General features: G+C 41.8%; 2 protein-coding genes across 2 annotated transcripts in view; both read right to left on the bottom strand.

The window, feature by feature from the left end:
• Positions 1–19,453, bottom strand: part of LOC105448072 (AF4/FMR2 family member 4-like) — a 144,245-nt gene extending 124,792 nt beyond the window's left edge. Inside the window, exons 1-2 of the mRNA XM_011686434.1 lie at positions 19,044–19,453; positions 5,832–7,163 (exon numbers count right to left, since the gene is read on the bottom strand). Coding sequence (XP_011684736.1) covers positions 5,832–5,896 — 65 coding nt within the window. The 5' untranslated portion in view covers positions 5,897–7,163; positions 19,044–19,453. The remainder of the gene's footprint in view (positions 1–5,831; positions 7,164–19,043) is intronic.
• Positions 19,454–21,522: 2,069 nt separating this feature from the next.
• Positions 21,523–27,916, bottom strand: part of LOC105447936 (putative oxidoreductase GLYR1 homolog) — a 39,431-nt gene continuing 33,037 nt past the window's right edge. The window contains exons 8-10 of the mRNA XM_011686258.1: positions 25,628–25,738; positions 25,056–25,500; positions 21,523–24,782 (exon numbers count right to left, since the gene is read on the bottom strand). Coding sequence (XP_011684560.1) covers positions 24,583–24,782; positions 25,056–25,500; positions 25,628–25,738 — 756 coding nt within the window. The 3' untranslated portion in view covers positions 21,523–24,582. The remainder of the gene's footprint in view (positions 24,783–25,055; positions 25,501–25,627; positions 25,739–27,916) is intronic.

Below are 27,916 nucleotides of genomic sequence, written 5' to 3'. Positions count from 1 at the left end.
ACGACTACCACCAATCGAGTGATAATGAAAATAATCGTTTTTAAATTTTCAGGTAGGAGGGGGGAACTTCACAGAGCTAATATCAGAGCTACGTTTATACCGCTTCGAATAGATCAATTGTGCGAGATGTATTTGCCTTGACAAAAAATGACTTTGAGAATAACGAGTCATCGAACGCGTTGAGCAGTCGCGCGGTTTGAGCATCGTTGAGTTTTCGTAGGGAATGAACACGTTTGACAATTCGCATTTCGCTCGCTTGCTTGCCGCTCTCGCGTCTCGAAGCGTCCGATGCATCGTTACGCGGCTCGTCCCACGTCCCGTGACCTGCCCCGCCTGCCGTAGCTTGAATCACGCAAAAACATCAAGGTAATGTAAACAATAGCTTTACGCCGTGTCGAGAGTCTCGGTACCAGTCGAACACAACCGCTATGAAATATTTAATGTGTATAGTAACGGGAGATAAACGGTTACGCGGATACTCGAATATATCCACTATCAACAGCACGTTACGTTTCGAATTGTGAGTATGTTATAACGTCGTATATGTAGAAATACTTTATTTCTGATATTTTCCGTTCGCTATAAAAACCGCAGACTGACTAACTTGCGGTCGCTCCCCTTCCATATATGTATATCCGCAAGGCTGCATTCCAAAACTTACTCGGGTAACCAAAACTTTATAGTTTACGTCACGTTAACTATAGAGTTTTGATTACCCGAGTAAATTTTGCAGCCCAAGATGATTTCGGCACATCTTTGTTTTCCAATCTAAGAACGCCGACAATGGCTTTTGATTTCGCGCCGATGTGACGCGGAAAGGCGTCGCGGTTCGCCAATTTTTTTTAAGTTCGCGTCGATATCGCACGTGGAAATGAATCGCGGTGGGATCTAAGGTGGCGGCAATGATCCTTGCCGATGCTGCGAAAAGGACTCGCGGTAGGATCTGAGAGAGCGGCGCTTCGCAGATCCTACATGCAAGATGATTAATTCCGCTCGAGAGTGGTTTTGGAAGATTAATGGAGATATCGTTAAAGTGAATCTTGATTCTCGACAAATATATTGCAATTTGATTAACACGTATAAATGTATGAAAGCAGTAGTATATATACACGGGTATATTACTGATACTTACGCAAATTTTACCGCAAGTTATTTAATTTTTTCCTAATGCAATTCGGTTGTTTAATTAATTGATTCACTTGAAAAGTATCGTCAAATCTGCTATTTGTTCATAGATTATATTTTTATCGCAATAGTATTTACGTAAAATCGCTGTATTATATGTGTATCCATTGGTATCATTTTTTCTAATTTTTGCGTTTCAAAAGAAGAAACTTTATTTCGTAGAAACATATTAATTTCGTCTAAATGTAATTAGTCAAACGTTATTATTCATTGAAACGTCGCGATTGCGACAATTGTCAGGAATATATCAAACATGATTATTTCAAAGATTATTAGTAAGATTAATTATCTCCAATAACTGAGTCATAAACATATCGGATCGGCGGATTATTTCTTGAAAAGCAAATATTTATCACGATTTATGTATTTAAAATAGAAATTAAAGCGACAGGGAATGGATATTATAAATTAACTGTTCATGATATTTGCGGGAGATAAATATTTCTCTAACGATACTTAGAATTAAATATGTACATTTCGCATCGCACTTTTTCCAGCTTTCGCCGGTTAAAATATAATTTATCCACTATTATTTCCTTCTCTTTCTTTCTCGATTGAGAATATGTGATTGCAAACAAATCGAATAATTCAAACAGAAAGCTGTTACGTATCAACCATTTACAAATAACATTTTCTGTACTTCAAATATTGATGTATTATATAATATAAATGTAGCCACAAAAATAACAAAAATATACTGCTACGTGTGGAATTTATTTTAGATGCTATTTCCACATTTCTACATAAAAAAACGATTTTTCTACGAGTAAAACTGACATAAATGCAAAATTTATATGTACGTTTAATTAATTACAAGAAATTATTATTATAAGCGATTATAAATTACGAGCAATCGCTTATATTAATTTCTTATTATGGTGGCCGAATTATTGCTAATTTAAAAATACTTATGCGTAAACAACAAAAGCCTTATTTTTTAGCTAATCTTAAACTTGTAAGTTCAATAAAATTTTGTTTCAAGACAAATTTAATTTTAACATTTCGAAAAATGCAAAGAACATTTAGCAATTTTTTAATTTTTTTTGGCAGAACAGAAGATTATTTCAGTTTCCAACAATGGTCTTGTTCATTAAACGCGTCTCTATTATCGGACCTTGAAATACAATTTATATAAATATAATGTAATCATTAATTAAATTAGATCAGAAATATGTGATCAATTATGTAAAAAAATAATAAAATAAAATATAAAGTATAAAAAAGAAAATATATAGGTATATCGTAAGATCAAACTTTCTATCGCATACGTTGTACGAGACCGTGATAATTACCGATCATAATTGGGGCAATTAATATTTCGATTAATATTTAACGGATTCATTATGCCGCGAAAAATCGATCTACGTCGCGCGCTCGAGCGAGAGTCGCGTCTCTCCGAAGGGGCTTCCTCCGAAGCGAAACGATGACCGCACGACGGTGAAAGGAATTCCACGCCTGTGATGCTTATTGACAGGCGCGTCACTCGAAACGGTTCTTTCGGCGGAATCGCGAATAGAACTCGCTCGAACTTGCCTCGTTATTGAGTTATTATTGTTATCGGTCGGATACGCTCGAGCCAACTTTCTCTTCGTTCCGCGTCGCGACGATTTGAGGATTCAACACAAGCTGGAATTATCAGTGTTGTATGTCACTTATCTAACATTGGGAAAGTTAAAAACTCACCGGTCGAAAAATCCTCTTATACATACCGATCTCGTTAAATCAAAATATTGAATAGTAACAGCGTCATTAATTCAGATTAAATTAATACGGTGGGAGAGCATTTGATAGCAGTTCTCACTAATAGAAACATTTGATGATAATTAATTGATTTAATGCGTTATTATCATTGAATTCTATTAATTCTATTAATATTAAATTAAACCGCTATAAATTGGTATTAATCTAGACAGTTTTTTAACAAACAGCAAAAACAGCCTCGTCCGCGATATATTTCTTTTAATTGATTTGAAACCGATTGCCCGCAGATAGACCGTGTGTCAACTGTTGAACCTCTGCGTGTCCATCAGGACCAACGTGAAACGTACGGTCTATCCATGGTTGTAAACGAGTCCGCCATGGCGGTATATATCGCGGCGTTGAATATTTTCAGCCCAGGGAGGCGTGCAAACACAGTGAAATTATTATTCCACCAGCTGCGCGGCCGTTAATTACGTTTACATTGAATATAAGTCACCGCGTAAAGCCTCCATGTTATTTTGCGAAATTCGAGGACAGCCGTGACGGGGCGTTACGTGAGTATTGTTCCAAGTGCCGGCTGATACTGCGCGGCACATCGTCGCGAGTATCTCGCCGTTAACAACGGGGCTGACATGCGAAATGTACGTACTTACGCGTGAACCCGACACTCGCGGCGATACACCGCAATCATCACGCGCTTTACGCGACGATTCATTGAGTCACGAAACATTTTGCATCACTTACACGGATGCATTAGACTTACGTGCACGTATCTACGGGCTATCGGCAAAAGAATTGCGGCCAAATGAGAACGAAGAGAACGTAGAAAATGTAGTTGATATCTTTTTATAAATAAAAACATCAAAAATAAAATGAATTTTTCTTTAATTCTAACGCGCTTTAAATTTAATTTTTACTACTTGTATTATTAATTATTATTGTTTAATTTTTTAATTTGTTTTTATTCAACTTAATAATTATTATCGTTTAACTTTTCGTTTCGCTATTTGTCTTATCCGTATTTGTCTTATCTGCTATCTTTTGATAATTGGTCATTATTAAATTGAGATTACCTCGTTTGCTTATATGTTTCTTCTGTTTTGTAAGTGATGTTCACCGCCGTTTTCGACATTTGAGAGATAAATTAAAGGTCGCGTGCACGCGTGCCTCGATCGCGCTGCATCGAGGCTGTCGCACACACGAGTCGCACACGTGCAGAAGAGAGATACGTGCGTAAACCAGACACAAGTCGCGGATATCGGCACACGAACTGCCCTTCATTCGCTATTTTGCATTTAACAGGGCCGCGCCGTGCCAAGGACAACGGTTGCAAATGCACCGACATAACGCAATGTCGTGCATCACGTCGATCAAGGCCGTCGTTTTTAAGAACCGCGCGCCGAAATATCGTTCGACGAAATCGGATGCAATCAATGCTAGACATGATCTAAATGCAGCCTACAAAACTGTCGTTGTAACGGATTTAAATTCGTTGTGGCTTTCTGGCGCTATTTGTGACAAGGACAAAGTATTTTATCTTCCGAATAACAGATAATATTAAAGAAAGCATTCTATCGCATTGTTGTCTATCAATAGGTCTGTTCCTTTTACCCTTATTTCTTGCACCATTCATCTTTTTTCTCCAATGGGACATCAGATAATGAGAAAAAGACGAATCGTGTAAGTTCAACCGAAAAGAATGTAAAAAGATGTAAAGATTGGCGTTATCGACGCCAATTGAAAAATCGATGAGAAAAGGTTATCATCGATTTACCGCTATTACAGGTCGAATGATCATAGCGCAACCGACGTGAGTAAATTGTGATAAAGAGATGTGTGGATATTTTCAGGTAGAATTTAAATTAAAATTTTCAACAGGCGCGCATGCAAATGACACTGACATTTCGCGCCGCGTTCTCGTTTAGCGCTGGCATGTGCACACGCGCATGTATGTATGTGTGTCTCTTTATCCTTTATCTATTTCAAATTTTATACAGAAACGCTGTGTACATTCCGTGTAAATAAGGGTGTTGTTATATTAGATAGCCGCACTAAACGTGCACCGAGAATGCTGACCCGTTAGTTTGTTAACTCTCGAACTGCACATCCCATACGGCGGGAACGTGCTTGCTTTTCACTCTGCGAAATGCAAGAAGCGAACTCTCGCCCTCTCTCTTTCACAGCGCGTTTCCTCCTTATGCACATTTTAAATAGAAAATAATAAAATGTATCTCTCGCGTTCTTCCGCTTCGAAAATAAATACGAAAACAAGTTGAAGATATCGAGGGAGGATGTACGTATCAACGACCTCATAAAGTTAAACAGCTGCTAATGGATTTTACCAATTAACATTTTAAGCACGGCAAATGGTGCTATCATACTGTCATGATTTTTTATATCTACTACTAAAATTACTACGCTAAATAACATTTATGAAAATTCTCAATGAGAAAACTCATTGAGAGTTAATAAAGCTCAGGTCTATATATATATATAAATCTATATATGATGACTTAAAATTCCTCTACTAATATTTTTAATAATTTTATATTTAATAATTTAAGTTTTTTATTGTTTAATTTTTAATTTAATTCCATTATTGTATTATATATTATATGAATATCATTATCTAACATTTTCGAGATTCTTTAAAAAATAAATAAAATGCTCAAATAAAATGTGTACTTACATTTATCATCTATAAAAAATTTCATTATATCGTAAAACTTGACGAGTCTAAGTACATTTTTAATAATTCTTTATCTTGTGTTCAAATATATATAATCTTGTTAAACAAAAATCTCAAAAATGTTACTGATTTCACCGACTGATTTCACGCGGTGACCACTGGAAACTTTCCGTTTAAATGTTTCGACAGTATTCGAGGCTTGTCGAGTTTAAGATGTCATCGATCTCAAAAGATCTCGAAGAAAATGAAGACTCACCTCGATAAGGTGCCCTTGAGCAGAGGATTCCTGTCGTCATAATATCCGCCACCGGACAAAGACATCTTCAAGTAATCCAAACAACGGGCACGTGGCACTGGTCACTAATACTACGGCACTGCATCACTTTGCATTAATTGTACGTGCGATCTGATCCCACTGCGTTTAGCTCTCCCATTCACCACCGATGATCTATTACCGGTAGCCGGGACGACGGTTTACCTTGGGCGATTGTTACACGCGCGACGCATCGTTCCGGCGACGCATCGTTACGGCGAGCAGTGTGTGACAGCAACAGGCGCCACGACGCCGACGACGAGGATGGGAGGACAGAACGCGTATGATCGACTCACGAACGACTCGGCGGAAAAATCAATCTCTCCCCGTCCCGAACGGAAAAACACGCGGAAAGTCTCTCGAGGAATACCCGAGAGAACAGGATAGTCACTCTTCTTCCCTCGGGCTCGGTATCTTATCTTTCCTCTTGCTCCTTCCTCCTGCTATCGTGCCCGCCTTCTTTCCTTATCGGTCTCTTCTTGTTGCAGCGACGGTTTCTTATAGTCGTCTCCTCGTCTGGATGTATCGACGTATATATCTTCTTTCGCAAGTCCTCGGTATCCGCCGCCTCTTCTCCTTCTTCAATAATTCAACGGTTAACACTCCGGCGAATTATTTTCCCCGCGGCTGTCACCGGCGAACTTCTCTCTGTTCCCTCGTTCCGCGAGAAGTCTGTCGCGCGTCACAGCTCGCGCGCACATACGCGCGCCGCGTATACGTATACGTATTACCTACGTAATAACGTCCGTTAAGACACTCGCTCCAGTTTTCACTCGCCGGATCGTAAACGGCCGCGCGCCGGTGGGTGCGACGATTGTCACGATTGTCGGGCGCGCGCGGGGCACGGCTCGGCGGCACTTCCAACGCGGACGGCGGGTACCCGCGGTCGTAAACAAACTCGGCGGCGAAGGACACTCGGCGTGCGTGCGCGCGCGCGCGAGCGCACAGCAAACACGATTCGGCACTCGGATATAACTCGATCGCGGCCCCCGCGCGCGCGAGCGAGAGAAGGTTCCAAGAACCAGGCGACGTTCGCCACCGGTTGACTGATCGACTGCGCGAGCACGCGTGCGCGAACGCCACACGGTGGGTCCCCTACCTCACCCAACTTCAGCTGCTGTCTCTTTTTCTCTCTCCTTCTCGCGCGCTTCCCTCGTCTCAACGGCGATCAGCCAGATGTGACGTCGCGACGGCGACGTGAGCGACGTCGCTTCGTCGGCACGTTCGGAGGAATATCTTCAGCCCCGTCCGTCCTCGCGGACGTCTCTCCTACACCTGCGGACAGAATTCGACGATTGTCAGCGCACGTCACTCTTTCTCTCTCTCTCCCGAGCCACGCACGTGCGCGCACGTGTACCATCTGGCCGCGACTGGCCGCGTCGACACGTGCGACCGCCGCTACCAAACATGGCCGCCTGTCAATCCCCTCTCCCCCCCCCTTCTACCGGTCAGTAGCAGAAGACGCGACGCGATACGTGACGCGATACGACGCGGCGGCGATGCGTTTCCTCGACTCGCGCTCGCTCGCTCATTTCTTCATTTCGACGCGGCCACCGGTTGCCGCCGGCGCGGCGACGGCGACGCGTCAACACGCCTAATCGCATCCGCCGCGCGAAATCGCGCTATACGATTCAACGCCGCCGAAATCGCGCTGGCTCGCGCGCCGGCAGCCGATCGGTATCGCCCGAGTGAAAGTGCGCCGAATGCAAGTCGACGGTCGCTCGACAGTCGGATCTCCCATCTCCTTCTACCTCTCCCCTTCTCACTCTCTCTTTGTCTCGCGACCGTTCTTTCTCGCTCGCTCGCAATCCGCGCACGAAGGCTGCCGTTGACGTAAACAAACGGAATATTCCCGTCGCGAGCGCGCGTCGCGCGCGAAAGTAAAGGCCTGTTTGGCGGAACGATTTTTTTTTTTTTTTCGTTACAGCTATTCACACGATCCTTCGGTATCGGTCCGCCGGCAATTGAGCTTAATTTACGTGTTCACGCCATTCGCGAACCTATCCGCGCGATCCGAATTGAAGCCCAAGAGAGTCGAACGTAAAAACGGAAACCAGAAATGTTTAGCAATTCCTTTCTTTATGTGTACGCCGAGCGCGCCGCTAATTAAGAGGCAGCTTATGGGAATCGGTCTTAATTGCCCTCGTTTCGATCGGATTTTTTTTTCTTTTTTCTTTCAGGATAACGCGCGTGGACCGAATGCTCTGTGAATGAAGTCGGCAATTGGCAAGTTTCAGATTGACAGAGAGAGTTTCATTGTCCCCGCTATTTCATTATTCTATTTTAGAACAAGATATCGTTCAGCATCTTATTCAATGGACGCTCCAATATAAAGGACAATCCGAAAAAATCGAAAGAAAAGCATGAAAAATCTCTCATACAACCATTTCCACTAGATCAGATATTTCCGACTCCTAACATTATGCAGAAATAACTGATTATCAATATGCGATTAATATATCTCAAGTAATAACAAGTACAATCGTTTCATTGATTTTTATATCGAGTTTTCAAATTTAAATTACAATTTACTTGTATTTCTGCGTTTCTTTTGTTTTTTGTGTAATTATTGAATTATAATTTAAACTTGAGTGCTTATATTAGGCCCATTTTCACAATGTATAATACCTAAAGGTTAAAAATTATCAAGAAGTTTATTGTTTAACGACGTTTTATTAGGACTTAATCATCAAGTTAACTTGATGCCAACTCAACTGATGTAATCTTTAGTTTATTTGACTATGAGCTTATGAAAGTGTGTTTTAGTTAACTTTCAAGTTTTAGTTAACCTAATCTTTTCGTTAACCATATATTATAAAAATAGGCCTTAACAGTGCAGCGAATGGAGTAACATTTTCAGTAAATGGAAAATTCATGAAATAAAATATCGAAATAAATAGATCCCCCTTCAATTTCAAATCGCCGCGCGTGCCGGCCAGCTTTACCGGACGCTACATTACGATTATCTATACCCGGATAGCTGGGCTATATGTATGTCGCAGATTCGAGATTCATTTTTGACAACTCAACACGAACTTTCAGCAAATACATGATAACTAATATCTAACGGCAAACCTCCCAATATGGTTCAAAGAGTCCGTCGTAAAAAGACGAATAGAAATATCCGTATAGACATTCCGTTTCGGCTGTTACGATACAATTACTGTTACGACGTAATATTCACCCATCTTATCGCACTCGAGATTCTCCCGCGAGCGCCAACCTTAGGATTTAATTTTCCCGAGCGCGGTCTCGCGCTCTCGCTACCGTCTTACATACTTCGATTGACTCTCCGATCGCCGCCACCCGCAGCGAGTCGTTGTGCGACGCCATTTCGACGACCTTCCTTCGCGTTCCTCTCTCGCCGCTGAACGAGCGAGACTCCTGGAAGCCGGCGATCGGCACGCGCGCGTCTAAACGCACGACGAACGACTCACGTGCAGCGAGACGACAAAGGAATCCGTGAAGTTTACTGTATTTATAACATCGCGAAAACCGAGGGAAAGAAACGCTCGCGTTTTCGTAAATGACGGAGCCTGTCGCGCGCGAGAAGTCAGCTGATCATGCACTCGGCTACCTGACCGTTCCAACATGGCAGCTCAACGAGCCGGGTGCGTTAAACAAACTTTCAAGAATTCCGTTTGCACTACGTTACGGAATTATTTATGATATTTAAATCCTACAAAGTATGCCGTAGCGTGACAAACGCAATTATTAGTGCTCACCTTAAAAAAATGTTTGATGACCAAATTCTTACTGCATTCATTCAGAATGAATTCAAATATCAAAGATTTTATTGTCGTTTTTCTTGTTTTATTTTTCTCTGCATTATTAATTATAAATAAATCTATATCTTCCAAAATACACAAAATACATTTATATACGATCAATATTATATGCGGTTGATATTAGATGTAAAGAAGAGAGAACATATAGAAATATATTTAAAAAAATAAGTTTATCTTATTTTTTCTGCTTTTCCAGTTGTTTCTCTTCTACATAAAAAATATATAAATACTTACATACTTTTTCAGATCTCTATTATCAGAATCATGCTCAAGTTTCATTATTAAATAATTAAATACATGCTGTGCTTATCTACTGCATGATTCATACGAACAATTTACTCTTTTTGCGTAAAAGTTATTAAAATAAATCATAATAAAATCGCCAAATGTATTATATATTTTATGTACTTTGAAAAATATATATTTATTTCATAACGCAGTATAGAGAAAATGAAACGAGATAAACATGTATTCATTCTGAATGAATGCAGTAAGAATTTGATCAAAGATTTTTTAAGCTGAGCATTAATTTTAATATTAATTTTAACAGATATTCCTTTTTTTTGTTAAGACAAGAAATAACACATTAAAAAAAAATAAACTGATGTTGTAATGGACTATTAATGTAAGATAAATTTTTAATGAGACAAGAGATAAAGACAATGAAAAAGTACTCTTCGACATAAAACCTCGTTAGTGAAAGAAGAGGACCAATAAGATAGCAGATCGATGCATAATTAATTATGTCCAGTAATATATACGATTACTTCGATAACGATCAACAAAACGTGCGGAGTGTGGATATCCCGATGTTCCCTTCATTTAGTTCGTCACTGAGGAGACCGCAAAACTGATCGAAACATTTGGCGATCGTTACAGAAGCAATCATATCAACATTAATATATTTACGCACCGACATCTGCGGTCTGGCTCTTATTGGCTCATCTCCAGCTGTGAAGGCAAGATAATAAACAGAGAGAGAACGGAATACGTCTTATTCTTTAATTATATTATCGATGACAAAATTAGAACGAGTCACGAAAAGTTCTGAAAAATCGCGAGGTCAACTTCAAGACAAGTTCTCGGAAAACGAGAACTTGCTGTCTTGAGATGACTGCGCTTCGCATTCACCTTCGTCTACATTTCTAATCTAAAAATACATGGTCTTGTATTAAAGATTTGTGACAATTTCTTTTTTTTAGAGCCGCGAAATATTTGTGTACGTACGTGACATCGTTAAATCTAAATCAAAATAGCGTTTCACGTTTCTCAGAGAACTATATCCACAGTAAGAAAAAGATTTAGTTGAAGACTTCGGTAACACCAGAGGAAACAAATGCTGCGAGAGGTCTCAATCTTTGCATATTCCCGGATTAACGCGGATTAATCCCTACTTCCATTCGCACGCGAATTACATTATTTCCCCGGCAAGCCTGGCGTTGATCGAATTTAACCGGCGCCGTTCTTGCAAATCCCGATAAAGCGCCGAGCGCGAGGCTACTTGTTTATCTTAATGTTTCGCGATAAAAAAAAACGCGTAAACAAGAAGCGCGTCGCGATAATCTCGCTGTAAACCGGCGCGATTAACAATCGCGTTTCGAGTTTGCCACTTAAAAGCTGGCGGTGATGTAGTCGGCTCTTTGTAACAGCATTAAAGTTCCAAGTATCTCAAATATTATATATACAAAGTACAAAATTTTCATCCCGTTTTCACCCAAGTTAGAAAACGTCACTCGCTTTCTGAATCCCCATGTTGAAACAACCCACGTGCAATTCTCGCGTATACTCACATTCTGACGGTGGCACTTCCAAAACTAGACTCTCGAACCGAAATCTTTCTGTCTCCTGTACAAACTTAAACACTTTAACAATAGATTCACTACGTCATATGGCGTAGTCTCTCAATGGTCATACGGCCGTAGCGAATTAATTCTTCTCATACAACAGAACGGAAATATCGAATACTTCGAGTTGCAGTAAACAGCTGGTGATCAAGAATAAGCGGTTTCTTTTTTCAAAAACCAAGTGACAAACGAGAAAAAAAATGATGAAATATTTTTCGGCACGTCTCAACCTTGTGCGGATCCACTGCGTCCGTGTTAAATTTTAACAGGAGGTTTACAGCCACATGCGGCACAAAATGGGAAAAGTGTCGCTTCGTCCTTTGATACTTCCGTTAAGGAAATTCTTCGTCTAAAGGAGAGACTCCCCGGTACTCGAGGAGGGGTTGGCATCCCCAGAAAGAAATGACTTTCTTCCGTACAAAATTAAACGCGAAGCCAGACGCTCGTATCTAAGTGCTACCGACGATTTACAACGAAGCGGAACTATAATATAAGGCGGGATAACGAAGGACGCGTAAGAAACGTTACGGCTGCGCCAGGAATCCTTCCCGTTACGACACTCCGTGTCATAAACCGTAATTATTCCTTTCTCCCACAGCTTCTGAGGCCGCCTCTCCTCGTCTCTATGCACTTTCACCGCGTGCGTCTTCTTCCATTCCGCCCCCCGGCCCCCTTTCCACGGGGAGATTCCGCACACGCTCGCGTGCTCGAGTTACCGTTTCTCGCGAGTATTGAGAGTATACCGACGATCGACTTTACCGCTTTTCGGCCATCGTCATTCGAGACTCGTCAATTTACAAGCCTAACGAATTTTGGACATTTTCCAGAGATTTATTATTCTAAAAACATATAACCGCAGGACATCGGAAAAAAAACTGGTCATCCGGTCACAGGGGACGAGTCCTTATTAACTCTTAATATAACGATTTCCTGCTCCTTTATTGCACACGATGAATCATTCTTGCCCGGAATAATTTACATCCCTTTAGAGAGAAGTATACAAACATTATTAATTCTTAGATATACTTTAACATTTTCAGAAAGTATGGCTGTGTATTAAAATAAAAATTATATATAAATATTATAAATGTTATAACTTATAATTACAGCCGGCATGAATGATCCAATTGTGTGTACTAGAAATTGTCTCGCACCGAAGATTTTTTAAGAGATCACATATTTTATGTCACAAAAGATCCGCAAGAAACTTCTTGTAAACCTCGATGGGCGATCTCGTATTAAATCTCACATCGCAGTACAAATCGAATCCAAATTGAATACTCGACAATTTCGGGTTACTCAAAGGCGTATCAATAATTTGCTTTAAAGATAGGGCGAATGTACCGTCGCGCGTCGATTGGAAACAGCGGGGTGACGTAACGGCAAAATTGGCATCCCAATTTTCGGGGCTCGTAAATCCTAATTGCCGATAACTTTCAAGTAGCTGACAAATACATCTAGAGGAAAGCGATTTGGAAGTGTGTAAATTGCACGGACGATTCCGGGATGGGCGGGAACGCCCGCAGTTTGCGGCTCGAGGAAAAAGGAAAAGATTCCCCAAAATCGGGGGCACGAAAGAGCGAGATATTCTCTCTCGAGACGAGCGCGGAGTTGCCTGCCTGCCTGCCTGCCTGCTGAAAGTTACGTCGCAATAATCAGGGAAACACATGCGCGCGCGAGCGAGATCCTTTTACACGAACCGGTTGATACACACCGTTCTCACCAAAGTCGAAAGTATCCGGCGTTACAAGGGCAAACGACCTACTCGGAGCCGAGAGTCGCTGACATTTTCGCGAGTCGCGCGATTTGTTTTAAACGGCGAATCGGGCCGGCGGCGCTCCGGCGCTCCGTCTTCGCTTCGCCTCCCCTCCTCCCTCCTCCTCACCGCCTTGCCGAGGCTCGAATTGAAATGCGATTCAATGCGATGCAAATTTATCGCGATGCGACTTAAGCGGGCCGCCGATCGGATGCCTTACCCTATTTTCCACGGCAGCCACCGTTGTTATTTTCACCGACCGGCTAATGGGCGCTTTGCGCTTTTTACGTAATAATACGTCGGTCGCGAAGGAAGCAATCCTCCGCGCGCTAGATGCGACGAGATCTCGTTTTCGATTTGTGATTTTCCCAGGCATAATGCATAAGCCGCATTTCGCGTTTCGCAAAATACATTTATCTGTTTTTTTTTTATTATTATTTTACGAAAGAGAACCGTGCGAATCCGCATTAAACGAGAGAGAAAATTCTAGATATCGCGATGTGATGAGTCTACAACTCGAGAAAGAGCGAAAAAAATGTAATAAAAAAATATCTACTGATTTTAGAAAAAAAGGGAAGAATTATTATTCCCCCCTCATCTTTTCCTTTCCGATTCGAAACAATTTTTTCTGTCTTTAAAACAATTGTCGGTTAAATTTATGCGCGATTGTACTCCTTCTCTCCGTTGGGTTCTTCAATCTCGCTGTCTTTAAAAAAAAAAACAAAGATGCAATTAAAATGTACACTTGCGTATGCATGAAAACATCACCATCGTTTAATTAGTATCGGCCAGAGGAAATTGAATTCTGTAGCGACACCGACGATTTTCAGTTACGTTTTACATATCCCGTCCCACATATCCGGACCTTCACTTGTTGCGCAAACGAAAACTGGCAGAGGGGTAAAAAGAAAAGAGAGTCGCGCGACATTAAATGCACACGCTGGAAAATCAGTACCGTAAGCGCTCCACTTCTCTCTTTCTCTCTTTTTCTCTCGTTCCCTCTCTACTAAAAGAAAACCGCTCCGGAATCCACGCCTTGGAATGCACGGCGACGACGCGACTCGACTTGTTAGCGCAAACACAAACCTGTCCACCTAACCGATTTCCCCACAATCTCGCGTAGAATTTCCCTGAACGTCCGTTACGTTAGACGCATTTATAATAACATCTGTGTAATTTTTTTACTATAATTAATGATTAAATATTCTCTGATACAATAATGCCCCCCCTCCCTCCCGCGTGCTAACGCGTAATTCAATAATTATAATTGGTAATCAAATACTCTTCGGTGTAATAATGTCTCTGTATTATCAGTAATTCAATAAATGAAAACGTGTGTCAAAGTGCTGCAAGAGAATGGCAAAATCGGCAAAGCCCGTTTTATCGAGTTTAATGAGCTGCGCATTTCTGCAAAATTAACTCAAAAAAGAAAACGCGTCCCGCTAATATTCGCATTTACAACGCTTTAACGTCAATTATATTTCGTAATTTAACGACTATCGCGTCGTATTATTCAAAGCACTATTATCCACTGACGCGCAGGTATCATAAATCTATAAATTTTTATCGTACTTCAGTCTTTCCCTTGCTTCTCTTATTTTTGCAATTTAATTTATAAATTAATTTATGAAAAAAATATTTATAATTTGGTGTTAAATTTATATTATTTATAAATTTATAATTTTTAAATTAAAGAATGTGGAGGACGTGGAAACTTGGGCGTTACGAAACTCTTATGTTACCGAAAGTTTTAACTTTTTTTTAACGAAAGTCATCAACAAATATTGAAATATACAGATTTTTGCAAGTGCTTGTACACACAATGTTTTTTCGAGCCTTTTCATCATGAGAAAAAAAAATAAAATGAATTTGCGCTTTGAATTCGCCTAGAATAAGACACAATGCGTCCGTGAATACCACGATTGAAATCGTTCGGTCGGAAGGGGTTAATCTCCAGGGGATACTCGAGCCGAGGTGAATTTTCTGCTTCGGGTTACGAGAACGGGAAAGACGGGGACTCGACTCGACTAGACTCCGACATCGACACGACGTCGCCATCGTAATCTTGTCCACGCTGTTTCCCCCCTCCCCTCCGCCCCACAGGCAGCTCTTTCTCTTTCTTTCTCTTACTCTTTCCCCGAGATCGCCTCATCGACCGATACTTCACACGAACACGAGCGCGGTTACGCTCACGGACGTGACCACGTCCGCAAAGTATCGTCAACACGACCAACATTTTGTTGTTTCAATGAAACAGCTTTGTCATCGCGCGGTCAATAGGATACTTCCGTTGAATTCAATGAAATTACAGTAGAATCTCCATTATCTGGACTGATTGGGAGACATTGGGAAGCGTTCGGAAAAAACGCAGGCATTTGAAAAATAAGATCTTTTTGATAGAAGAATCATTCTTTTCGCATCGATAGAACTTCACTTTTTCCGCTTGTTCCATCTATTTTAAAAAGAATAATAGAAAAAAAATTAACAAAATTAATAATTCGTTAAAAAATTTATGGATCCCGCTATGACATGCAAATTTTTTAATACTATATAAAAATTTTGTATAGTTTTTTTACAGTTTTACAGTTCGATTATATAATTTCATAAATGAGAAAAGACTCTTCCTAAATAAAATTTTTGTGCTGAATATATGCTATAAAAAGATTTTTCTAATGTACTCCAATTAATCTATTAGAAATCTGTGTGACAAAATTAAAAGAATTAGACAAATGCAAAAACAATATCACACTGCACAGAAAAGTCTAAAGATGAAATTTTTCGAAAATCAGTATTTATATGAGTGCAGGCGAAAAATGAAAAATAGTCCAAACATATGAATGAAGGCAAAAAGTGAAAAATATTAAAAACATACATCAAAAACATCTCAAGATTATTATTTTCTTGATCGAGGAAAGTTTTCGTTAATGTCAAATTTGTATTGCAAAACGAATTGTCAATTTTTCCATAAAAAATATTAGAAAATCTGCGATTTCTAGCAAGTAACGAAGAGCTTTTCGAAAACTAACAATAAGCTTCAAAAGTATAGATAGTAAGATTATGTACAGTCGTGAACATATCGGTTGCGACACTTTTTTTTAATAGGTTTAAAAACGCACTAATATTTTGCAAATGCGACACACGATTGGTGTTATACTGTTTATACCTAGACTAAAAATAGTACATCGTGGTTCGCGTTTGCAAAACATTAGATACCTATAAAATATATATTATGTATATTAAATGTATATTAGAAACCTATAAAAAAAGTGTCGCAAACAATCTGTCCACGATTGTACACATAATATAAGTAGTAGATGTAGACAGTTTTAGTCTTTGTTTGATTTCAAGTAAATTTCGAGATATTTCTGATTTTTTAATATCAATATTTAACGTTGGAAGATCGTCAAATAATGATCGCTCTCGATACGCCAAGAATGAAAATCGATTATTCGATTCAGTCGAAAGAAGAATGAATGAAACGTGACTTGTGTTTTCAGGACAATTAAAGAGAGAATTAAAAACGCGACGATTTTGCGTGGCCGGAATCGCAACGTCTGAAATGGAGCGAGAAACTCGCGCGCCGCGCGCGCGCGCGCGGAATCCGCTCCGCTCTTTTTTCCTTCTGTCTCGCAATTCGGCCGGGACACGAAGCGTAATCGATTCGCAATTGACGCCCGGCCGTCGCGCGACCGCGCGCGCCATGTAGATGAAGAGAGCCCGGTTGTATTTCGCCGCCGATCGAGAGCCGCCGCAAACGGGATTTCCGAGGTCTCCTCGCGTGTCGCGAGCGAAACGTGCCTCCGTCTCGCATTGGCGGGCATGCGGGCCGCGCTCCGTTTTCTCGCCGTGAGCGAGAACCGCGAGAATAAAAGGCGAGAAGGATGCGCGAGGGGGTATTACGAAAAGGAACACGCCTATCGCGAGAAGATATTACGGGTGAGATAGAGGTGTGCGCGCTGCAAGAGAGGCGACGAACGCCTTGACCCTTTAATCGCGCGCGCACGCGAAGTCGAGGAATTATCAAGCGAACAAAGCAGCGATATTTACGCCAATACCGCGGCGCGATACGGCGCCCTGATTTATTTCCGTTATTAATCGGCGAAAAAGATGACGACCTCATAAAGCGAGTCGGCGCGCTCGAATCGCTCTCGTGTGTGAAATTTCACTCGCTTTTTTACCCGCGAACGTCCCGACTATCGCCGATCGGCATATGCGCGGAACTGTAGAAGAACAAATAAAGAAAGATTTTAAGATAAGTAAGTGTGTATTTTATATTTAATTATTATAGCCTTTCGAGAAAAATAATTCTATGCGTGTCCGTTGTTGGTTGTACCGCATTTTTTCTAAAGATTCTTCCCACATCAACGACGTTTGCGATCGAAGGTCCGGCATTTGCCTATTTTAATGAGCAATTTCCAAAGTTCTTTAATGAGCAGATGCAAAGGTGCATCTTGTCTGAAAAGAAATGCCTCTGAAGCACGACGGCTGCATTCGCGTAAGCTAAACCCGACCTAAGGATCACCGCTAATGCCGTGGCGTCGTGACACAGATTGGTAAATCAATATTACATCACGATCTCTCTCTATTAATTTCCCAGACCGTTCCAGGTAGCCAATTCGAGGAGCCGGGGAACGGATAAATCCCCTATTATTATCCCATCCGCGGATTCTCTCGACGGCTTATAGGTATATATATATATATTCGCGCGAAGCCGACGCGCACGGCGGCGGCGACGGCGCGCGCGCGGCGAGGACGGTTCTCTCCGGTAATCCACGGGTTGCGTCGGAAACGCCGCGCCGTCTAGAAAGTAACGCTCCACATCGACGACCTTGTTCCTAGGATCTACATGCCGCCGCCGTCGATCTCGGCCTCGGCATGGCGCGGCGGTATCCGCGACCGATCGGCCGCTTTCGGGGCCTCCCGTCCGAGAGATAACGCGCGGCGGATCGTCGACGCGACGTAGACAGACAGCGGGGAGGGGGGGGGAGGGATGTTTCTCTCGACGCAGAGTCGAAAAAAAAACTACGAAATCTATCGAGAGCGCGAAAAGAACGAGCCCTCTGCGATTCCACGTGCTTGCAGCTCGGCGAAAGATCCTCTTCGTACTCCTCTCTCGTCTCGAGATCGACGTTCCGATCGCCACGCGTAACGCAAAAGTGACCTCCTTTTGTCCGCGCGACGACGGGAACGACGGGCCCGAATGGGAATGAGCGCGACGGATTCGTTCCATTATACGCGCGACGATTTTCTTTTTCTTTTTTTTTTTTTTTTCATTAAGCTAACGTTAATTTCGGTCGAGGATCACGGATCGCGCTGAGCCGAAGAGAGATCGAAACCGAATTCTCTCGAACGTCTGGTGTGCCGCCACGTTCGGAGCCTCGAGCCTCCGCGCGCGACCTGCGAACCGAGGCGGACCTCTATGACGTCATCGATCGCTCTCGATCCGGACCCGCTTCGGCGGCGTGCTTTATCCGTGCCAGTGGGCACGCAACAAGCGGCGGCGCGCACAAGAGGTGCGGACGCAGGGGAAAGAGCAACTCTTTTGCTTGACAACACGCACGCACGCACGCACACGAACGAGCGCCATCTTCGCGTGCGTGCGCGCGCGCGCGCGCGCGCTGGTGGCACCAAGTCCGAAATTCTGAACTCGGGGAAATCGAGACCGCCGCCGCCGCGCCGCACCGGTCCCGCTTCAATTCTCTCGCGCGAGAGCGGCCGACGCGGCGCTGCGTAGTAACCGCATGTATGTATTTATGAGACAAATTACCGTTTATTTTCTTTTTCGTCCTCCGTCGAAGATCCTCCCGGACGTGAACGCGTAAACCGTACGGCGCCGCGGCGTGCAACGATGAACGACAATCGGCGGTGACAGCTCGCAACACGTGGGGCGAATAAGTGCACGGCGCAACACGTGCGCACCCCGTGCGTCTAGTTACCACGCGTGTACGCGCACACGATCGGCGTGCGCGTATGTGCGTTAATACGCGCGCGACACTCTCTCGCTCGTATATCGGGCGTATCGGTGCGCCAATTCGTACCTCCGTGCGCGCGCGCGCGTGCGTGCCTACGCGTGTGCGTGTGTATACGTACGTGTGCGATGAGGCGCGCGCGAGCGCGGAAGCGAGGGATGCAAAAACAACGCGGCGGAGCGGCGAGCACGGCGTACATAGTCGCGGTTGTACTGATCGTGGGGGTCGAGCCACAGGTGTCATCTGACGGCAGCGAGCGCCGTCCCTTCCCTCTCGCCCGCTGCTACGTCACTGCCCGTCTCCCCTCCCCCCCCAACCCCCATCCTCAGCCGGCATGGCAGTCCCCACTATTCCCGCCCGTCCCTTCCTCGCCGGCGCGGCGCGTTGGTATGTGTGTACTGTTACCATATGACTGTTACTGTATTGGCAGAGACGTTTCTCTGTCGCGTTCCTTACACCGAGGATACGCGCGCGCGCGCGAATATACGTGTGAGCCGAGCCGAGGATATTGGCCAGCGATACTCTCGACACTCGGAGCGCATCGGTATACATTTTTTTTTTCTTCGGGAATATTCGGGATAAAAGAGAGACTGGGGATGTGATGACGGAAATTTGTAATTTAAAATTTATATTGTTTATAAATCTTATCATTTATAAATTTTTAAAGAATGTACGTATTTAGAAAACTTATGCGTGCAACTTTTCTAAAACTGAGGAATTATTATGTGAAAATAGTCCTATCTTTTGTAACGAAAATCATTGTCCTCTCGACGCATGCTGAAATATACATATAATTTTTTTCAAGCATTTATATTGTCTAATAAAATCTCATCTATCGAGATATTCCTTCACGTGCGAAAACTTTGCAGCAAAAAATCACAATTATTCGGGTAGCCTTTAATAACGAGATAATCGATTAAATTACTTAATATTCATTGCTTCATTCGGTGTCTATGTATTTGAATTAAACGACTTGTCACTTGTCCATTCTGTAACCTGTCATTCTAAAATTATATATAGAAACTGTTTCGCGAGGGAGATTATAATATTTTAGTAGAATTGTCAAATTAATTACGATCAAAAGTCCCATTTAATCTTCAGAATTGTTTCATTTTAATTCGAAATATGTATGCTATTTATTAAAAATGAAAAATATTATATTGTTCGTACAATTCGAAGCGTATGTAAAAATACATTCGCCTTCAAGTTTGAACAGATCTTGCCTCTCGAATGAATGATTAAATAAATGATCGATTCCCGCGCGATGCTCAATCCTTCGGATAGTTCGAATAAAGAGGAAAACTCAAAAGAGTGAAAATATATCAAATTCACAAACAGAAATACTTCATTTCGAACTCAGATTCGTCAATCAAATCAAATCAAATTGTTTGGATATGTATGCCTAACTTATAACTTCGAAACAATCTCCGATTCAAGCAGAAGATTCGAACTGTTTGACCTTCGCAAAATTCCGAAAGCATAACTTGGCTACCTACGAACTTCTAATAGACTCATGCGAAGAATAGTTTTGAGACAGATAGATACTTTTCGAGTTTACGTGCGATGGAAAAATGGCAAGGACACCATATTTTTTTGTATAATTTTTAGCTCCTCTGCGATACATGTAAGAAATAAATGCTTATATATTCGTTCCCTTTTCAAGTTTTAACTAAAGTGAACGTCGGTCAAAACTAGAATGAGATATATATATATCTAAAACGAGTCTCTAAATCCGCCTGAGAAATATTCTAAACCTGAGTACATGATTTATTTGTTATTTGCCTGGCAACCTGATTATCTTAAGCACTTTGACGACAAAGAAAGGAAGAGAAATATGTAGAGATAAAATGGACATGAGATTCCGACGGTTATTTTATCGAAGGTCCGTTTTTTCTTGCTGTTATTTTCAGAAAATAAAAAACGACGGTAAATAGAAGCATATAATTGTGTGTGCTTCAAATTTTTTCCAAGAATAGAAGTTTAAGCATAAATTTACAGCGTAACGATGCTTTATGCAGTCTAAAAAAATTTATATGTCTCATTAGAATAATACAAATTCAAATTAGAAATAGGTACTTATATGTCTGAAATAAATCGGTCTAAAACTAATACATATTTGCTGAATTTAATTGCAGAGTGAAACTCAAAAGAACAATGTATGATTACCTAATTCAATTTGATTTAATTGAAACAAATCAAATTATTTGTTAACAAAAGAAGAGGGAGTTTATCGCTTAAAAGAAAAGTATAATCTCTCCGGGGCAGGACAGAGATGAATTCATAGGTCAAATAGATATTTATTCAAAAAACCATTGTGTATCCATGACAAAACATATAACGTCCGTTATCGACGTAACGCGCATAACGTATATACCCTCATTCATTCGCTCGCACTCACACTAATTACTCCCACGTCATTTTCTCCCTCTTTCTTCGTTTTCTCCTTGTTTCCTCTTTTTTCTTTTTTTTTTAGTAAACTTAATATTTACTAATAATATATCTTTCTTTATGCTTTTTTTTTATGCAGTAGAATATAATATTCTTCTATCTCCGCCCCGCAGGTGTTGCAGGTTCATACACATTACAATTTACGATGTTATTATTTAACTGTTGATTGTGTACGTGTCTAATTACATGTTGTCGCACACGTGATAATGGCGCCAAGCCACTGTTATTTCAGCTATACGCCACGCAATTTCCCGCACAAATTCTGAATCTGCGCCGAGTGAACGGCGCACGATATTTCCGATCGATTTTCGAGGGGTATCTGTCTGCAGATAAAAGTGCACGTGATCCGAATGGATTGCCGCCTGAAGAGAGAAATGGAAACCACCACCTGAAATAGATTAACTTCTCGACACCGGAACAATCTCTCTCGGGTTCTCCCAGCAAGAGAAAATTTCTCCATTTTTTTAAATATTTCTCTAAATATTTCCAAAACTGTTAATTAAACGCTGAATATAAAGATTTACAATCTTAAAATTAAGTTAACTTGATATCTTAATAAATTAAGATATACAAAAGTACATTATAGAAACAACAGTAAAAAAAATTACGTATTTCTATCCGAAATCTTAAACAATTAGCAATCCTCGATTTTCATATCGAATATCAATTTTCTATGAGAAAATTGATGTTCAATAATTGTTACAAAAAATCTGTAATTGTTCTACCTGGAACATTTTCATAGGATCAAATAGAGGTGGCGCAAATTTATTTCGCGACGTGGAGAAATTGACTCTATAAACCTTCATGTATCTTAAAACGTCGATATTTCTTTGCGCATCGACATTCGTGCATCTTTTTTCTTTGGTTTCTCAAGACCAAACGTCTCCCCCGCGCGTCAATTCGCGCAACATTCCTGTTACTCTCGATTTCGTCGCGCGTCGCCCACGAGACCATCTTTCTGAGAAAACGGAAACGCATTCACTTTTTTCCTCGTCGTCAGAAGGATCCCCCTTCGATAACGCGAAGATCGCACGTCTCGTACGGGGAAATGGAAATCGTCTTGAAGATCGTTCCGAGAACACGCGACGCTCTTATGAAACTGAACTACTGAACGAATAACGTCAGGGTTTGGGAAAGTGTGACCCGCAAAAATCATCATCCATCAATTATACTTTTTATTCAGATTTTATTATGTTCGGCTTGTTGACTTCGATATTTGATATTTTTCTCTTGCAGAACTGTGGAATGACCGAAAGTATATAAAATACTTGCAGACGTACAGTTTTCAGTTTCTGCTACTGCTTTGAAGACCAGGCCTTCGAGGAGAGCCGATAACGCTAACGTTATTGTTGAAGAAGATACAAAAACGCAACATGTAATATACACATAATATATAGTTACTAAATAACGCTCTCCCCAGTCTTTCCATATTTAATAAAAATTACGTTACTTGTTGATCAACAGTGACATTGGTTAAAGTGAACCGAGTTAGCGAGCGCAAATTTATCTTTTCCGTTTCATTTAGACACCGCGACGATATCAGATTTTTTTTTCCTACGCCGACAAATTCGATGACGATTATGCTTATCGATATATATATATATATATATATATATCTTCAGAAAAATAGCTAACTAATCCTTTAGTTAGATCCGCTAATTCACTAATTAAACAGCGCAAGATAACCTGATGCGTCTGTTCGTTGTACAAAGTGCGGTATACAAACTCGAGAAAAATCTAATGAAAGTAAAAGTGCGTCTATAAAATAGTCCATTAAAAGTTATCCAGAGTGTAAAGAAGACGAGGGTGTACGGAGGAAGGATCAGTCCCCTTGCCGTTATCGCTCCGATTGGCGGACATTTCTAAGATAGTTCGCGTAGTTGTAAAATTTAAACTTTACAATTGCAGCATGTAAAGCGTGCGTTCTCTATTATACCATCCTGTGACTACCTGTCATTAACCTGTCATTAACTGTCTCTGTGTGAACGTTATCGTCTCGTGGCCGAACTCGTCAAATCTCCCTCTGTCGTCGAGGTATAATCTCACGTCGCGATTACAGGGTGATCGTTTTAACATGAAGCCGCTTTCAAGCGGCTTGTCTCGCGCAACGTTTAAGCCTTTTTTCCTTCAATCGGTATCGTAAGGCACATATCTTTTTTTTTTGTTCTCTCCACACGTCCCGAATCTCTCGTGTAACCAGTGGGGGTCTCGCGCGCGCATCGAAATCGAAACGCGGCTCGGGAGCTCGATTGTTAATGAAACCGACGCTGTTCCACCGCGTTCCGCGCGCGACGAAAAATTGTGTTTCCTTTCGCGTCGCCATGCACGAGGGGAACTCGTTGTTACGGGCGTCGGAAAAATGAATATTGTCACAGTTAAGAATCCAAGTTGTCATTGCCACAGTGTGAGAGAAGTGATAAAAATAATTCAAACAAATATAAAACATTTTACTTTCGCGACGCGCATCGACAAACTCTCTTCTACAATTCGCTACCGGGCTTTCTTGTTTCTTCGCGTTAATTAAATTTCAATTGCCTCTACCTTCCGTAAAATCTCACAAATGTTTATACATGTGTGTGTTAATCGTCTTTTGAAATCGTCAATCTACCCAGTTGACACCAGCTGATAGTTTACATCATAATTTTCCGCTCAACAATATCAATGTGACACATGTTGTACGTAACAGTTGTATTGTTGGGCAGAAAATCTTAATATTAATTACTGTCAGCTGGTGTTTACCGAGGACATATCAAACCAAAAAAATATACGAATATATTTACTTTATGTATGCGTAATTCTCTTTCTCCTCTCTTAGCGGCGGGAAACAACGTCAGGTATCGCAATAAATATAAAGAAGCTCGGTGACAACAACACGAAGCAGATGCTGCGTTAGAACCTGGCCCTGATATAAACGGCCGAGGCATCATGTTCGCCGTATCCAAGACGTTTTGCGTGCTTGTATACTTCATTCGCCGCGGCAGCCAGCGGCAGAGGTTGCTCCAACTGATCGCTCATGCCTAACGACAGTCGCAGATCCTTCTGCATATGTTGCAGCGGTAGTTGAGTAGGGAAGCCGCCTTCAATTATCGCTATGAAACAGAATATTAAGAGTTAATATCAATTATGAATTCAGTGCGTAGACTTTTTGTTAATTAATTAGTTTTAGTACAGAATTCCAGAGGACATAATAATTAGAACGATTATATATTATTAATAAAATAAATATAATATAGTTACATTAGAGATAGAACTTTACTATTATTAAAATGATTAAAAAGCTGCATATTGCCTCATTGAATCAATTGAGGATAAAGACGCGGAATAAAAGAGGCTGGCTGATTGCGAGACAAATCGACGTCTACCTTTCCCTTTCTCGAGTATTGCCGGACACGCTAAAGATGTCAACTCCAGAACTTCCAGGACATCTTTCTGCTGGAGTCCAGCGCGATCCGCGAGTGCCATGCTCTCGGCCAGAGCTGCCAGGGTGACACCGGCCATTAGTTGAAGTACAAGATTCATCTTGGAAGCATTGCCGACTTCGCCGAGATAGAAGCTATTCTTGCCCATTGCCTCGAAGCAAGATTGACATTCGTCAAATAGCGAGCGGTCCCCGGCTGCGAGGATGACCAGGGTGCCCTCCTGTGCCTGCGTTTTGCTCCCTTGTACCTGTGCCTCGAGGTATCGACCGCCCTTACCGTTTATCGCCTCGGCGATATCTTGAGATGTCTCTGCGTCGATGCCGGTCATCTCGACGTAGCTCTTGTCGGGCGATATCTCGGTCAGGACACCGCAATTACCGAAGACCATCTGAAAGAGAGTTTTAACATGACAAATACACGTGCACACGTTCTCGTCTTAGTACATTAAAAAGTACAAATACATTTGAGAATAAGATAGATTATCTTGAAAGAATTTCAACTTATCGAACACTTACATCCTTAGCAGCCTGAGGGTCGGCCACGCATGAGAAGGTAATATCGGCTGCCAAAACGACATCAGATGGAGTCAATCCTTGCTCAGCTCCTGCCTTCACAAAATCTGTACACTGTAAAAAGAAATATGTAACGTGCAAATTAATTTTATTTGATCTCTGAATCATCTTATATCCCGCAATCTCAAAATCTGCAGTTTGCGAGAATTTTCGAACAAGATATTTTCAAAGACAAAGAGAGATTGAAATATAATTTATTTATTAAATTTAGAAAAATGCTAAAGCTTTGAAAACTCGCTGTTTTCTTACATTTGTTAACTGAATTAAATTATGCGAATTTTTCTTGATGTTTGTAGCATCAAATAAAAACATTCTAAATATTTCTAAATGAAATTATTATCTCTATAATATTTAATCTGTTAATATAAATTTACATATGTGTAATTTATATATAATCTATAATTATAAATAAAACTAATATTTAATTAATGTATACTATACATTAATTAGAAATACACATATAGAACAACGGATTCGTGTTTAGCAGTCACGCGTTCGTGCTTCGAGCGAAATTCAGTATCGTAGCACCATCTATGCGCGAGAGGCGCAGTCACGATTAGTACCATCCGACGCCGAGAGATGGCGGCACCGCGCGGAGCGACTCGTCACGTCGCACATGCCGTAACGAAAAGCGTTTGCTGCGTTCCTCGGCACGTCGGCCACCCGCCACATCAGCAAACGACGCCATTGCTGCCGAGAGGCGAGTTTTTCCCAGACTCCACCTTGAACGCCCGTCGCGGCTTCCCGTGCGGAATTTCTCGACGGAATTCCGGCGAGAGGATCCCGCACGGAAATCGCGGGCGAGGCGGGTCCGGCCGGAATTTCCGTAGAAGCTTCATGATCGATGCTTTCCCTGATTATCTCAACCCACGAAAATGGCGGACTGGAGCCGCGTGCCGTTTTAATCGCTCGAACTCGAGCCCTTTCGAATTTTCTCGCGTGCCTCTCGCCGATAAACTGGTTTAGGGCGCGGCTGTCCATCACGCGGGCGATCGCCGAGGTGGCGGCTTTTCGTCGGGGACGAGGCCGACGACGGCCCACGTCTTGCCACGCGTGTCACGTCGGCGAATTGATTTCATCACGTGGCCACCGCTGCCGCGGGCTACATTTTTTTTTTCCCTCCCCGAAGTCGATACGGAGCGCATCGGCGACGAGCTCTCGTCGGCATCCGCGAGATTCACGCAACGCGAACGCTCGAGGGGGGAACGCGGCCGCTCGCGAGGGTCCTTCCGGCGTCGACGACCGACGCCATTCCGACCGTTTTTCTCCGGCAACACGCTCGACCCGCACCATATTGCTCGACTCGAAAGTGGCCGATGCGCGATGCTCGAGTTCGAGACGCCACGAAATGAGTTGTTTACGAGTGATTCAGAGGCAGAGTAACTCGAGCATCTTTCTCGAAATTGAAGACACAGATGAATGAATGTGTGCGAAAGCACGTGGCTCGAGAAATAGAGAGAAGCATTTCTAACGATCCTAATAACTCCCTATAATTTTCTGTCCTTCGATCCTGAGTCTCTCGTCTCGCTTGCCTCGAAGATGACTGTGTGCGTGATTGAGCACAAGGATGATATACGAACGATACAAGAAGATATATGGTTTTGAAGAAGCATTGACGATCCGGTAAGCCCGAACAGAAATCTCTGTTTGGGCTTATTGTTATATCTCGGCCTCGAGCGATAGAAATAACATTCCATAGCTCGTTCGGTTTCTCTGAGACGTCCAGTGTATTTTTTGTATCCTGTATTTTGTACCTTTCAAGCCACATAAAAATACTAGTCCGAACGTTCCGGTGACTCAGCATGCCAAGCATATCAAGTGTGCGTGTTGATTTATCGAACGCGGCCCGACATTTATATATCAAAATTATCAAATAATATCGCAGATGGTAACGTCGGATATTGACTTCCTTCAGATTTTACAAAACTTATATAATTTCGGAGCGGGATAAGGCGCTCCGAATAATGTTTATCGCGAAGGTCGATTCTGACTCTTGTCACGTATTTTGTACACACACACACACACACACATACACACACGCGATACAAACATGTCCTATCTTCCTATCTCACAAAGGCACAAAGCATCGTTACAGCAACAGAAAAGATAAGCACAGAAAAGAGAAAGAGATAAAGCGACAAGATTTTCAGCAGAGAAAACAGATGGATCTCGTAAATAAACGTTCAATTAAGCCCGATTTCACAAATGTAAAATTAATTTTAATATTTATTT

This window comes from Wasmannia auropunctata, unplaced genomic scaffold, assembly GCF_000956235.1.
Source record: "Wasmannia auropunctata unplaced genomic scaffold, wasmannia.A_1.0 LD336090.1, whole genome shotgun sequence".
NCBI lineage: Eukaryota > Metazoa > Arthropoda > Insecta > Hymenoptera > Formicidae > Wasmannia > Wasmannia auropunctata.
This window is presented reverse-complemented; position numbering and strand designations above follow the sequence as displayed.